General features: G+C 42.4%; 1 protein-coding gene across 1 annotated transcript in view; it reads left to right on the top strand.

Annotated features, from left to right (window-relative positions):
- The first annotated feature begins 4,770 nt into the window (after positions 1 to 4,770).
- The window catches only part of mslnb (mesothelin b), a 42,544-nt gene continuing 31,414 nt past the window's right edge, over positions 4,771 to 15,900 (top strand). The window contains exons 1-5 of the mRNA XM_045213207.1: positions 4,771 to 4,860; positions 8,609 to 8,718; positions 11,852 to 11,870; positions 12,087 to 12,123; positions 12,761 to 12,883. Of these exons, the coding sequence (XP_045069142.1) occupies positions 8,661 to 8,718; positions 11,852 to 11,870; positions 12,087 to 12,123; positions 12,761 to 12,883 (237 nt within the window). The 5' untranslated portion in view covers positions 4,771 to 4,860; positions 8,609 to 8,660. The remainder of the gene's footprint in view (positions 4,861 to 8,608; positions 8,719 to 11,851; positions 11,871 to 12,086; positions 12,124 to 12,760; positions 12,884 to 15,900) is intronic.

The raw sequence follows: 15,900 nt of genomic DNA, 5'->3' as shown, positions 1-15,900 counted from the left end.
ATGTGGAGTCGGGGTCCAAAACGGGGAATGTGGGTATATTATTTTGAAAATCGTTTTGACACCACACTTTATGCACATTATTGTTTAAACAATTCGATTTATTGAGTATAGTATCCTAAATAATGCCCTAGATTCAGTTTTTGACAACAAAAAAGGGAAACATGATGTAAGTTGCGAACCTGCAATGGTAACTGATTGTAGTAGCCTACGAAGACTCACGACTAACCGCTGCGCTGTGGAGATTTGATGAATAGTGTGGAAAAAAACGTAAATAAACATCAAACACTATGTTTCCTTGCTGACCGGCAGATGTCACTAATGTGCATTGTGTTAAAGCTCAGCGTAATGAACCATTTTTAGGCACAGTTTGGTGAAAGCCCCAAAGGCTTCAGAAAGCCTCGGTTTCCCATCACTAGAAAATCTTAAGGTGTGGTTGTAAAAAATTATAATTGTAACGTAGTTGATTGATGACTGTTGTAACATGGTGGAGGAGCCTTTATTATAGTGTGGTATCTGAACAATTTATGACTTTGCTGATGTCTGCAAATGGTCTTAGAGGATGTTGACTCAGCTTGTGGAAGCATCTGGAGAGCATTTCTATAGGGGCACCCTAAAACAGAGGAAGTCTGTTATGTGGAGTCCTGGGATTGGTCTGTAGGGGAAAACACCCATATCAGGTTACATAGGATATAGGAGCCACCAATTGTGCAAGTTCTCCCACTTAAAAAGATGAGAGAGGCCTGTAATTTTCATCATAGGTACACGTCAACTATGACAGACAAAATGAGATTTTTTTTCTTCCAGAAAATCACATTGTAGGATTTTTAATGAATTTATTTGCAAATTATGGTGGAAAATAAGTATTTGGTCACCTACAAACAAGCAAGATTTCTGGCTCTCACAGACCTGTAACTTCTTCTTTAAGAGGCTCCTCTGTCCTCCACTCGTTACCTGTATTAATGGCACCTGGTTGAACTTGTTATCAGTATAAAAGACACCTGTCCACAACCTCAAACAGTCACACTCCAAACTCCACTATGGCCAAGACCAAAGAGCTGTAAAAGGACACCAGAAACAAAACTGTAGACCTGCACCAGGCTGGGAAGACTGAATCTGCAATAGGTAAGCAGCTTGGTTTGAAGAAATCAACTGTGGGAGCAATTATTAGGAAATGGAAGACATACAAGACCACTGATAATCTCCCTCGATCTGGGGCTACACGCAAGATCTCACCCCGTGGGGTCAAAATGATCAAAAGAACGGTGAGCAAAAATCCCAGAACCACACAGGGGGACCTAGTGAATGACCTGCAGAGAGCTGGGACCAAAGTAACAAAGCCTACCATCAGTAACACACTACGCCGCCAGGGACTCAAATCCTGCAGTGCCAGACGTGTCCCCCTGCTTAAGCCAGTACATGTCCAGGCCCGTCTGAAGTTTGCTAGAGTGCATTTGGATGATCCAGAAGAGGATTGGGAGAATGTCATATGGTCAGATGAAACCAAAATAGAACTTTTTGGTAAAAACTCAACTAGTCGTGTTTGGAGGACAAAGAATGCTGAGTTGCATCCAAAGAACACCATACCTACTGTGAAGCATGGGGGTGGAAACATCATGCTTTGGGGCTGTTTTTTCTGCAAAGGGACCAGGACGACTGATCCGTGTAAAGGAAAGAATGAATGGGGCCATGTATCGTGAGATTTTGAGTGAAAACCTCCTTCCATCAGCAAGGGCATTGAAGATGAAACGTGGCTGGGTCTTTCAGCATGACAATGATCCCAAACACACCGCCCGGGCAACGAAGGAGTGGCTTCGTAAGAAGCATTTCAAGGTCCTGGAGTGGCCTAGCCAGTCTCCAGATCTCAACCCCATAGAAAATCTTTGGAGGGAGTTGAAAGTCTGTGTTGCCCAGCGACAGCCCCAAAACATCACTGCTCTAGAGGAATGGGCCAAAATACCAGCAACAGTGTGTGAAAACCTTGTGAAGACTTACAGAAAACATTTGACCTGTGTCATTGCCAACAAAGGGTATATAACAAAGTATTGAGAAACTTTTGTTATTGACCAAATACTTATTTTCCACCATAATTTGCAAATAAATTCATAAAAAATCCTACAATGTGATTTTCTGGATTTTTTTCCTCATTTTGTCTGTCATAGTTGACATGTACCTATGATGAAAATTACAGGCCTCTCTCATCTTTTTAAGTGGGAGAACTTGCACAATTGGTGGCTGACTAAATACTTTTTTCCCCCACTGTATATATATGCGAGAGAAAAAAACATATGGGGGATTGGAAGTGATGCAGACAATTACATTGATGGAAGTTACAATCTATCTGCAATATTAAAGCTGATCTACCCCCCCCAAATTAAAAAAAAAATATATATATATATATATATAACCAATAACATTTACCATCATCACCACAAACACTGATATAACCAGTAACATTTACCATCATCACCACAAATACTGACATAACCAATAACATTTACCGTCATCACCACAAACACTGATATAACAATAACATTTACCAATATCACCACAAACACTGATATAACCAATAACATTTACCAATATCACCAATAACATTTACCATCATCACCACAAACACTGATATAACAATAACATTTACCAATATCACCACAAACACTGATATAACCAATAACATTTACCAATATCACCAATAACATTTACCATCATCACCACAAACACTGATATACCCAATAACATTTACCATCATCACCAATAACATTTACCAATATCACAATAGTCACTGTTCCCAAGGACACTAACATAGCCTGCCTAAATGACTACTGACCCGTAGCACTCACGTCTGTAGCCATGAAGTGCTTTGAAAGACTGGTCATGGCTCACATCAACACCATTATCCCAGAAACCCTAGACCCACTCCAATTTGCATACCGCCCCAACAGATCCACAGATGATGCAATCTCTATTGCACTCCACACTGCCCTTTCCCACCTGGACAAGAGGAACACCTACGTGAGAATGCTATTCATTGACTACAGCTCAGCGTTCAACACCCTAGTGCCCCCAAAGCTCATCACTAAGCTAAGGACCCTGGGACTAAACACCACCCTCTGCAACTGGATCCTGGACTTCCTGACGGGCCGCCCCCAGGTGGTAAGGGTAGGTAACAACACATCTGCCACGCTGATCCTCAACACGGGGGCCCATCAGGGGTGCGTGCTCAGTCCCCTCCTGTACTCCCTGTTCACCCATGACTGCACTCCAAAACCATCATTAAGTTTGCAGACGACACAACAGTGGTAGGCCTGATCACCGACAACGATTAAACAGCCTATAGGGAGGAGGTCAGAGACCTGGCCATGTGGTGCCAGGATAACAACCTATCCCTCAATGTGATCAAGACAAAGGAGATGATTGTGGACTACAGGGAAAAAAAGAGAACTGAGCACGACCCCATTCTCATCAACGGGGCTGTAGGGGAACAGATTGAGAGCTTCAAGTTCCTTGGTGTCCACATCACCAACAAACTAACATGGTCCAAACACACCAAGGCAGTCGTGAAGAGGGCACGACAAAGCCTATTCCCCCTCAGGAGACTGAAAAGATTTGGCATGGGTCCTCAGATCCTCAAAAAGTTATACAGCTGCACCATCGAGAGCATCCTGACTGGTTGCATCACCGCCTGGTATGGCAACTGCTCGTTCTCCGACCGCAAGGCACTACAGAGGGTAGTGCGTACGGCCCAATACATCACTGGGGCCAAGCTTCCTGCCATCCAGGATCTCTATACCAGGCGGTGTCAGAGGAAGGCCCTAAAAATTGTCAAAGACTCCAGCCACCGTAGTCATAGACTGTTCTCTCTGCTACCACATGGCAAGCGGTACCGGAGTGCCAAGTCTAGGTCCAAAAGGCTTCTCAACAGCTTCTACCCCCAAGCCATAAGAATCCTGAACAGCTAATCATGGTTACCCGGACTATTTGCATTGCCCCCCCCCCCCCCACCCCATCCCCCTCTTTTACTCTGTTTACTATTTATGCATAGTCACTTTAACTCTACCCAAATGTACATATTACCTCAATTACCTCGACTAACCGGTGCCCCCGCACATTGACTCTGTACCGGTACCCCCCTGTATATAGCCTCCCTACTGTTATTTTATTTTACTGCTGCTCTTTAGTTATTTGCATTTTTTTTTTTTTTACTTAACACTTTTTTTTATTGTACTTTTGTCTTTTTAAAAAAACTGCATTGTTGGTTAAAGGCTTGTAAGCATTTCACTGTGATGTCTACACCTGTTGTATTCGGCACATGTGGCAAATACATTTTTATTTTATTTGATAACATTGACCAACATCACCAATCTCATACACACACACACCCAGCAACACACACACACACACACACACACACACACACACACACACACACACACACACTTTATCGCACATAAAACTACATATATAACTAGGGATTCAGGTGTCCGGACACAATAGCTGAAGGGCGTCACCCAATTTAACCATGGATCAGTGTGTTACTGTATTCAAAGGACAACTGTACTCACACACACACACACACACACACACACACACACACACACACACACACACACACACACACACACACACACACACACACACACACACACCTGTACACCAGTAATATGCCTCAGGCACCTATAACTAGAGATTATCCACACCCTCTTCCTTTCACAACATAATCTTGTGTCTGAGGGAACACAGCAGTTTACTGGTTGACCTGCGTCTCAGGTATCAGTACACCTTCACAGAGACAGACGGAGGACGCAACCCAACGCTAACACACCTACCTACCTGACTGACTGACACGGCTAAAACCTTAATCAGGTAAGCTTTGATTTTACCTTCATTATAAAAGCCTGCATATAAAAAAAAAAAGAGTTGGAGTGGAGAGCGTGGTGGTTGAGACAACAAGGTTACAGGTTACGTACCCTGTTAGTAGACTGACACTGAATGAAGAGGTTTTTAACTGGGTGTGTAAGTGGTTTTGTTTGTGTACAGGTGAATGGTGTTGTGTTGGCTGAGTAGGAAGATTAAAGTGATTTCATTTTATCACAATTTACTTCTATTTTATTCACATCAGAGCAACCCTCTTATTTATTGTGAACAATGATTTCTCAAATAATCAACGAGAATCACCCTTCTCGTGGTAGTGACTTGGAGTAGAAAATTGTCGTGAAGTGGAAATATCGAAGTAATTTTTAATAAAATAGTTTCGATCAGTTTTTATGAACGTTCTTTAAATATAGTATATTATTATTATTGACAATAAGCTATCATTTCTATTGTGTTGAGTTGGCATTAAGTATCTTTAATCAAATTGTTTTGTAACAGAGGTCTGTTATTACGGTCTATGTTACGTCAGCAGCATTGTGTTGGTGAGTAGGTCTGTATCTCTGGTAACGGGTAACATCCCAGGTGGGAGTTCTATGGTTCTTCCTCTGGGAATAGCTTGAGGCTCGTTAGTTAGTCGGGTAGAATACTGTTTGGTCGGCCCCAAGGAACACCTGTGTATCCACACCCGTCACGCAACTAATGTAATATCTCTGAGCAAGCACTGATGGTCAAATCCACTGCTGTTCACTGATGGTCAAATCCACTGCTGTTCACTGATGGTCAAATCCACTGCTGTTCACTGATGGTCAAATCCACTGCTGTTCACTGATGGTCAAATCCACTGCTGTTCACTGATGGTCAAATCCACTGCTGTTCACTGATGGTCAAATCCACTGCTGTTCACTGATGGTCAAATCCACTGCTGTTCACTGATGGTCAAATCCACTGCTGTTCACTGATGGTCAAATCCACTGCTGTTCATTGATGGTCAAATCCACTGCTGTTCACTGATGGTCAAATCCACTGCTGTTCACTGATGGTCAAATCCACTGCTGTTCACTGATGGTCAAATCCACTGCTGTTCACTGATGGTCAAATCCACTGCTGTTCACTGATGGTCAAATCCCCTGCTGTTCACTGATGGTCAAATCCGCTGCTGTTCACTGATGGTCAAATCCACTGCTGTTCACTGATGGTCAAATCCACTGCTGTTCACTGATGGTCAAATCCACTGCTGTTCACTGATGGTCAAATCCACTGCTGTTCACTGATGGTCAAATCCACTGCTGTTCACTGATGGTCAAATCCACTGCTGTTCACTGATGGTCAAATCCACTGCTGTTCACTGGTGGTCAAATCCACCATCTCTGATTTAATTTTGTGTACAAGAAACTATATCTTGTAAATTTGTATCCTGAATTGATCCATTTGATCAAAATGAGAATGTGTTTGAATAGTGTGTTGGCTAATAAATTAGTAGTCTTAGGAGTGGTCTTAGGAGTGGATTTAGGAGTGGTGTTAGGAGTGGATTTAGGAGTGGTCTTAGGCCAAACACTTCTAGAAGGTGTATTTGATATTGGGCAAACACAGCTACGTGTTTAACTCTTACGAGCCTGTACAAAGAGAGACTCCACAGCCAAACAAAGGAGCAGACTTCAGAGTGTCATACATAGCTGACACGTACATCACAGGAGGTTCCAGACATTATTATGAGCCGTTCTCCCCTCAGCAGCCTCCTGCCATTATACACACACAACAGGTGAGTCATTAAGCTGTTTTGTGTGTGTGTTTTGCTACCAGTGAGAGAGAGAGCATAGGGGAAGGGGTAAAACTAGAAAAACCAGAGGTTTGACTTCGCCTACACAGTTTGAGTCCATCTCTGGCTGGATAGTGGATGTTGTGTGTGTGTGTGTGTATATAACCACTGATGTACATACTGTATTCTGGACATAGGTCATCCTATATAACCACTGCTGTTCATACTGTATTCTGGACATAGCTCATCCTATATAACTACTGCTGTTCATACTGTATTCTGGACATAGCTCATCCTATATAACTGCTGCTGTACATACTGTATTCTGGACATAGCTCATCCTATATAACTACTGCTGTACATACTTTATTCTGGACATAGCTCATCCATATATAACTGCTGCTGTACATACTGTATTCTGGACATAGCTCATCCTATATAACTGCTGCTGTATATACTGTATTCTGGACATAGCTCATCCTATATAACTGCTGCTGTACATACCTTTTCCTACTTATATATTGTCCATACTTTCTATACACACCCCGTATTTATATTCCGGACTCTGATATGGCTCGTTCTGATATTTCTTCATTTCTTGTTTTTGTGTATTAGTATTGTACTGTTAGATATTTACTGCACTGCTGGAGCTAGAAAAACACAAGCATTTCACTGCAACCCTGGAGCTAGAAAAACACAAGCATTTCACTGCACCTGCTTTAACATCTGCTAATCTGTGTAGGCGGCAAATCAACTTCTATTTGATTAGAGCCCGTTTGAGGTAGATTGTCTGTAAAGCAGGTGTGGATGATGCTGACCTGACACACCTTGATGCTTATCCTGACCACACAATGACATGCCGGTAGCTCACTGATATTGTCACCGCATATTTCATTCATCACAATCAGCAAGTTATTGGTTGAAAAGAAAATGGGAGAGCTGCCCACTCCGAACTACACAAGGCTCCTAGCAGCTGGGGTGTGATTCCCCGAGCCCTCCACCTTCTCCACATATGTCCCCCTGTTTCATTCACTCTGTATCTCTCTGTCCACATCTGTCTCCATGTTTCATTCACTCTGTATCTCTCTGTCCACATCTGTCTCCATGTTTAATTCACTCTGTATCTCTCTCTATATCTGACTCCCTGTTTCATTCACTCTGTATCTCTCTCTATATCTGACTCCCTGTTTCATTCACTCTGTATCTCTCTCTATATCTGTCTCCCTGTTTCATTCACTCTGTATCTCTCTCTATATCCTACTCCCTGTTTCATTCACTCTGTATCTCTCTCTATATCTGACTCCCTGTTTCATTCACTCTGTATCTCTCTCTATATCTGTCTCCCTGTTTCATTCACTCTGTATCTCTCTCTATATCTGTCTCCCTGTTTCATTCACTCTGTATCTCTCTGTCCACATCTGTCTCCCTGTTTCATTCACTCTGTATCTCTCTGTCCACATCTGTCTCTCTGGTTCATTCACTCTGTATCTCTCTGTCCATATCTGTCTCCCTGTTTCATTCACTCTGTATCTCTCTGTCCATATCTGTCTCCCTGTTTCATTCACTCTATATCGCTCTGTCCATATCTGTCTCCCTGTTTCATTCACTCTGTATCTCTCTCTATATATGTCTCCCTGTTTCATTCACTCTGTATCTCTCTCTATATCTGTCTCCCTGTTTCATTCACTCTGTATCTCTCTCCATATCTGACTCCCTGTTCCATTCACTCTTGTCTAGATCAGGCTCTGGGGTTTCCCCTAGGTACAGCTCTCGGATCAGCTTTCCCTCCCCCAATCCTTACTTTAACCATTTGTGGGGAACAATGTTAAGCTGACCCAAGATCAGCATCTAGGGACAACGTCACCCTACATACTGACATGTGACCTGTTATCTTCTGTTCCATGAACTGTATCCCCAGAGACCGGTCGACTATATTATAGCAACCGGTTATAATGATAGCAACCTGTTATCTTCTGTTCCTAGATCAGTGATATCTGTTACCAGCTGACCTCATGACAGTCATTGTCTCATCATCATGACATCACGCCACCTCTTCCTCCTGATGTACCTCACAGCTCTCTGCTGCTACTGGGGTAAGAGTACGGTAGAGTACAGTAGAGTACAGTAGAGTACAGTAGAGTACAATAGAGTACAGTAGATAGTAGAATGTAGTAGAATACAGTAGAATACAGACAGTATAATACAGTAGACAGTGGAATACAGTAGAGTACAGTAGAATACAGTAGAATACACTAGAGTACAGTATAATACAATATAATAAAGTAGAAGACAGTATAGTATAGTACAGTAGAATACAGTAGAGTACAGTAGAATACAGTAGAATACACTAGAGTACAGTATAATACAATATAATAAAGTAGAATACAGTATAGTATAGTACAGTAGAATACAGTAGAGTACAGTAGAATACAGTAGAATACACTAGAGTACAGTACAATACAATATAATAAAGTAGAAGACAGTATAGTATAGTACAGTAGAATACAGTAGAGTACAGTAGAATACAGTAGAGTACAGTAGAATACAGTAGAGTACAGTAGAATACAATAGAATACAATATAATAAAGAAGAAGACAGTATAGTATAGTACAGTAGACAGTAGAGTACAGTAGAATACAGTAGAGTACAGTAGAGTACAGTAGAATACAGTAGAGTACAGTAGAATACAATAGAATACAATATAATAAAGAAGAAGACAGTATAGTATAGTACAGTAGACAGTAGAGTACAGTAGAATACAGTAGAATACAGTAGAGTACAGTAGAGTAATTCAGTCAGACAGCTGATGGGTTGAGTACAGTAGACAGTAGAGAGCAGTAGACAGTAGACAGTAGACAGTAGAGAGTAGAGAGTAGAGAGTAGACAGTAGAGAGCAGTAGACAGTAGACAGTAGACAGTAGAGAGTAGAGAGTAGACAGTAGACAGTAGAGAGCAGTAGACAGTAGACAGTAGAGAGCAGTAGACAGTAGACAGTAGAGAGTAGAGAGTAGAGAGTAGACAGTAGACAGTAGAGAGCAGTAGACAGTAGACAGTAGAGAGCAGTAGACAGTAGAGAGTAGAGAGTAGACAGTAGACAGTAGACAGTAGAGAGCAGTAGACAGTAGACAGTAGACAGTAGAGAGTAGAGAGTAGACAGTAGACAGTAGACAGTAGAGAGTAGAGAGTAGACAGTAGACAGTAGACAGTAGAGAGCAGTAGACAGTAGACAGTAGAGAGTAGAGAGTAGAGAGTAGACAGTAGAGTACAGTAGACAGTAGACAGTAGAGAGCAGTAGACAGTAGACAGTAGACAGTAGAGAGTAGAGAGTAGACAGTAGAGAGTAGAGAGTAGACAGTAGACAGTAGACAGTAGAGAGTAGAGAGTAGACAGTAGAGAGCAGTAGACAGTAGACAGTAGACAGCAGTAGACAGTAGACAGTAGAGAGTAGAGAGTAGAGAGTAGACAGTAGACAGTAGAGAGCAGTAGACAGTAGACAGTAGAGAGCAGTAGACAGTAGAGAGTAGAGAGCAGTAGACAGTAGACAGTAGACAGTAGACAGTAGAGAGCAGTAGACAGTAGACAGTAGAGAGCAGTAGACAGTAGACAGTAGAGAGTAGACAGTAGACAGTAGACAGTAGACAGTAGAGAGCAGTAGACAGTAGAGAGCAGTAGACAGTAGACAGTAGAGAGTAGAGAGTAGAGCAGTAGACAGTAGACAGTAGACAGTAGACAGTAGAGAGCAGTAGACAGTAGACAGTAGAGAGCAGTAGACAGTAGACAGTAGAGAGTAGAGAGTAGACAGTAGACAGTAGACAGTAGACAGTAGAGAGCAGTAGACAGTAGAGAGTAGAGAGCAGTAGACAGTAGAGAGTAGAGAGTAGACAGTAGACAGTAGACAGTAGAGAGTAGAGAGTAGACAGTAGACAGTAGACAGTAGACAGTAGACAGTAGAGAGCAGTAGACAGTAGAGAGTAGAGAGCAGTAGACAGTAGAGAGTAGAGAGCAGTAGACAGTAGAGAGTAGAGAGTAGACAGTAGAGAGTAGACAGTAGAGAGTAGAGAGCAGTAGACAGTAGAGAGTAGAGAGTAGACAGTAGACAGTAGAGAGCAGTAGACAGTAGACAGTAGAGAGTAGAGAGTAGACAGTAGACAGTAGACAGTAGACAGTAGAGAGTAGAGAGTAGACAGTAGACAGTAGACAGTAGACAGTAGACAGTAGAGAGCAGTAGACAGTAGAGAGTAGAGAGCAGTAGACAGTAGACAGTAGAGAGCAGTAGACAGTAGACAGTAGAGAGCAGTAGACAGTAGAGAGTAGAGAGCAGTAGACAGTAGAGAGTAGAGAGTAGACAGTAGACAGTAGACAGTAGAGAGTAGAGAGTAGACAGTAGACAGTAGAGAGTAGAGAGCAGTAGACAGTAGAGAGTAAAGAGCAGTAGACAGTAGACAGTAGACAGTAGAGAGTAGACAGTAGACAGTAGAGAGTAGAGAGCAGTAGACAGTAGAGAGTAGAGAGCAGTAGACAGTAGACAGTAGACAGTAGAGAGTAGAGAGTAGAGAGCAGTAGACAGTAGACAGTAGAGAGTAGAGAGCAGTAGACAGTAGACAGTAGAGAGCAGTAGACAGTAGACAGTAGAGAGTAGAGAGCAGTAGACAGTAGAGAGCAGTAGACAGTAGACAGTAGAGAGCAGTAGACAGTAGACAGTAGAGAGCAGTAGACAGTAGACAGTAGAGAGTAGAGAGCAGTAGACAGTAGACAGTAGAGAGCAGTAGACAGTAGACAGTAGAGAGCAGTAGACAGTAGACAGTAGAGAGCAGTAGACAGTAGACAGTAGAGAGTAGAGAGCAGTAGACAGTAGACAGTAGAGAGCAGTAGACAGTAGACAGTAGAGAGCAGGTACACTGTACTCAAGGATAAGGTTTACCGCTGCAAGTGTAAGTACATTACATTGCACTTACAGGAAGAATTACAGAATGAAAACGGCATTTTAATGGATGCAGTAACTTTTTATTACCTAGAAAAACTGTAAATATGTATTGACATGTATTCCCCTGGTAGCTGCAGAGAGAGAGAGACAGAGAGGATCATGGTTAATAGTACTGTCAAATCAATTGGAGGAATTCAGTTGTTATTCATTGCCCACAATCAGTCACTTTCTTCTCAGATTAAAGAAATGAACTAAACATTAGGATCATTAAACCAATGAATCATGCCGTTGTCTTCCCACAGGAACATCAGATGCACAGCGGTGAGTCACTGTTATCACACATTTACATGTCAAACTAAAGGATCAGATCAGCTAAAGATTCTTTGAGGATTCTTTGGTGTAACTTTAGAACTCTGGAAAGGTCTCTGTGTTCTCATGATTCTTCTTCTATAGTTAAGCAGCTAAAATATGTCAAGAATTTCTCTGTTTTCTTTTGCCTCTTAATGCTTTGCCTGCCCTGCTGATGGAAAATTAAAGAAATGAGACCTGCCTTACGCAACAAATGTGTACTCAGGTGAGGGCTAGCATTCCACCTCTTTCTCTCTCCTACCCCCCCCGCACTCTCTCTCTTCCCCACCTCTCTCTCTCTTCCCACCTCTCTCTCTCTCTCTCTCACTCCCTCTCTCTCTTTCCCTCCTACATTCCTCTGTCTCTCTCTCTCATAAAAACACGTCTAACAGGGTAAAGGGTTAGAGTGATTCAGTAGATTAAACAGGTTTGACATGTTGCTATGTCTGTATGCTATGTCTTGTTCTATGTTGTTATTGTCTATATTGTAATTGTTTTTAATAACCTGCCCAGGGACTGCGGTTGAAAATTAGCCGGCTGGCTAAAACCGGCACTTTTACTGAAACGTTGATTAATGTGCACTGTCCCTGTAAAAATAAAAATAAACTCAAATAAACTCAAATATAGTATGATGTAGCAGGAAACTACCAACAATCTAACTGATTCAGATATAGTATGATGTAGCAGGAAACTACCAACAATCTAACTGATTCAGATATAGTATGATGTAACAGGAAACTACCAACAATCTAACTGATTCAGATATAGTATGATGTAGCAGGAAACTACCAACAATCTAACTGATTCAGATATAGTATGATGTAACAGGAAGTCATGATCTATCTGTCATTGCCTCTCGCCAGGCTGGGGATCCTACCTCCAACTTCCTCCAGTGTGTGGGTCTGCCAGATACAGACACAGGGAGAGACCACCTGCAGAACCTGAAGGACACCATCGATGCTGCCCTGGATGTCTACTCCTTCATGGTAGGTTGCTGCATCACCAGACCTGGGTTCAAATACTATCTGAAACCATTCAAAAAATATAAACGCAACATGCGACCGCGATTTTACTGCGTTACAGTTCATATAGGGAAATCAGTCAATTGATATAAATTCATTAGGCCCTAATCTATGGATTTATTTTTTATTTTTTTATTTATATTTTTTTTAGTCATTTAGCAGATGCTCTTATCCAGAGCGACTTACATGAGCAATTAGGGTTAAGTGCCTTGCTCAAGGGCACATCGACAGATTTTTCACCAGACTGGGCAGGGAGCCAGGCCCACCCACTGGGGAGTCAGGCCCAGCCAATCAGAATGAGTTTTCCCCAACAAAAGGGCTTTATTACAGACAGAAATACTCCTCAGTTTCATCAGCTGTCCGGGTGGCTGGTCTCATATGATCCCGCAGGTGAAGAAGCAGGATGTGGAGGTCCTGGGCTGGCGTGGTTACACGTGGTCTGCGGTTGTGAGGCCTGTTGGACGTACTGCCAAATTCTCTAAAACAACGTTGGAGGCGGCTTATGGTAGCGAAATGAACATTATATTCTCTGGCAACAGTTCTGGTGGATATTCCTGCAGTCAGCATACCAATTGCACGTTACCTCAAAACTTGAACACACCCTCTTTGATGGAATGTTGACACGGGTCGAGAACATTAGAACTGATCTGAACATTCCGTCACCAGAATGTTCTGTGCCATTTCTCAGTGACAGACATAATGAAGTGAGAGATCAGAAGAAGTGCAGTGATGTGAAGCCTATATGGACTACAGTGGCTTGTGAAAGTATTCACCCCCCCTTGCCATTTTTCCTATTTTGCTGCCTTACAACCTGGAATTAAAATTGATTTTTTGGGGGTTTGTATCATTTGATTTACACATCATGCCTACCACTTTGAAGATGCAAAAAATAGATTTTTATGTGAAACAAACAAGAAATAAGACAAAAAAACAGAACTTGAGCGTGCATAACTATTCACCCCCCCCCCCCTCCCCCTCCAATGTCAATACTTTGTAGAGCCACCTTTTGCAGCAATTACAGCTGCAAGTCTCTTGGGGTATGTCTCTATAAGCTTGGCACATCTAGCCACTGGGATATTTGCCTATTCTTCAAGGCAAAACTGCTCCAGCTCCTTCAAGTTGGATGGGTTCCGCTGGTGTATAGCAATCTTTAAGTCATACCACAGATTCTCAATTAGATTGAGGTCTGGGCTTTGACTAGGCCATTCCAAGACAGTTCAATGTTTCCCCTTAAACCACTCGAGTGTTGCTTTAGTAGTATGCTTAGGGTCATTGTCCTGCTGGAAGGTGAACCTCTGTCCCAGTCTCAAATCTCTGGAAAACTGAAACAGGTTTCCCTCAATAATTTCCCTGTATTTAGCGCCATCCATCATTCCTTCCATTCTGACCAGTTTCCCAGTCCCTGCCGATGAAAAACATCCCCACAGCATGATGCTGCCACCACAATGGATGGCGTTCTCGGGGTGATGAGAGGTGTTGGGTTTGCGCCAGACATAGCGTTTTCCTTGATGGCCAAAAAGCTCAATTTTTGTCTCATGTTTGGGGAGTCTCCCACATGGCTTTTGCTGAACACTAAATGTGTTTGCTTATTTTTGTCTTTAAGCAATGGCTTTTTTCTGGCCACTCTTCCGTAAAGCCCAGCTCTGTGGAGTGTACGGCTTAAAGTGGTTCTATGGACAGATACTCCAATCTCTGCTGTGGAGCTTTGCAGCTCCTTCGGGGTTATCTTTGGTCTCTTTGTTGCCTCTCTGATTAATGCCCTCCTTGCCTGGTCTGTGAGTTTTGGTGGGCGGCCCTCTCTTGGCAGGTTTGTTGTGGTGCCATATTCTTTCAATTTTTTAATAATGGATTTAATGGTGCTCCGTGGGATGTTCAAAGTTTCGGATATTTTTTTATAACCCAACCCTGATCTGTACTTCTTCACAACTTTGTCCCTGACCTGTTTGGAGAGCTCCTTGGTCTTCATGGTGCCGCTTGCTTGGTGGTACCCCTTGCTTAGTGGTGTTGCAGACTCTGGGGCCTTTCAGAACAGGTGTATATATACTGAGATCATGTGACACTTAGATTGCACACAGGTGGACTTTATTTAACTAATTATGTGACTTCTGTAGGTAATTGGTTGCACCAGATCTTATTTAGGAGCTTCATAGCAAAGGGGGTGAATACATATGCACACACCACTTTTCCGTAATTTTTTTTCTAGAATTTTTTTTATTTCACTTCACCAATTTGGACTATTTTGTGTATGTCCATTATATGACATCCAAATAAAAATCCATTTAAATGACAGGTTGTAATGCAACAAAATAGGAAAAAGGCCAAGGGGGATGAATACTTTTGCAAGGCGCTGTACATGGCTTGTCCTTCCCTCTTAATTAACAACTGATATAGGATCAGATCTGAATAAGCAGGGACTGACCTTTACCATCATGAGCTTGATTATGAAACATGCGTTGGTTCAGTTGCTAGGGCGTCATTGGCAACGCTTCATCTAGCATGTAGTCTGTCCCATTGTCACGTTGTCATTCCAGGTATTCCGAGGGCGTAAAGAAACGTATTGTTATGAAACACTCCATCAACATGGTGGTGATGTCACAAAATGCCAAGTCACTGCTACTAAGAGTGGCCTTTACTTGACAAGTACAGCAGAATATTATTCTTAGTCAGCCTCTCTATGTATATAATGTTTTATTGCACTTAAAAGAGAGCCTGCACTTCTCACCAAGTCCGACTGTACTAAACTCTCTCATCAGTGTTAGGTCTGGAGTTGGGTATCAGTGTGAATCCAGAGGCTGAAGCCTACCAAATAAACGTGATCCCCGTCTCTCCCCCTGCAGATCTATAGTCTACTAACCCGTCTCTCAGTCTCTCTCACCCCTCTCTTCCTCCCCTCCAGAGGTCCAGTCTATCCCAGACCCTGTTGCTTGGTCTAGAAATGGGTTTCTATCAACAGAGAAGCTGACGTCTACCAGCATGTTATT

The sequence above is a fragment of the Coregonus clupeaformis genome, unplaced genomic scaffold, assembly GCF_020615455.1.
Source record: "Coregonus clupeaformis isolate EN_2021a unplaced genomic scaffold, ASM2061545v1 scaf0087, whole genome shotgun sequence".
In the NCBI taxonomy this organism is placed as follows: Eukaryota; Metazoa; Chordata; class Actinopteri; order Salmoniformes; family Salmonidae; genus Coregonus; species Coregonus clupeaformis.
The sequence above is the reverse complement of the archived record's forward strand: the minus strand, read 5'-3'. Positions and strand labels throughout refer to the sequence as shown.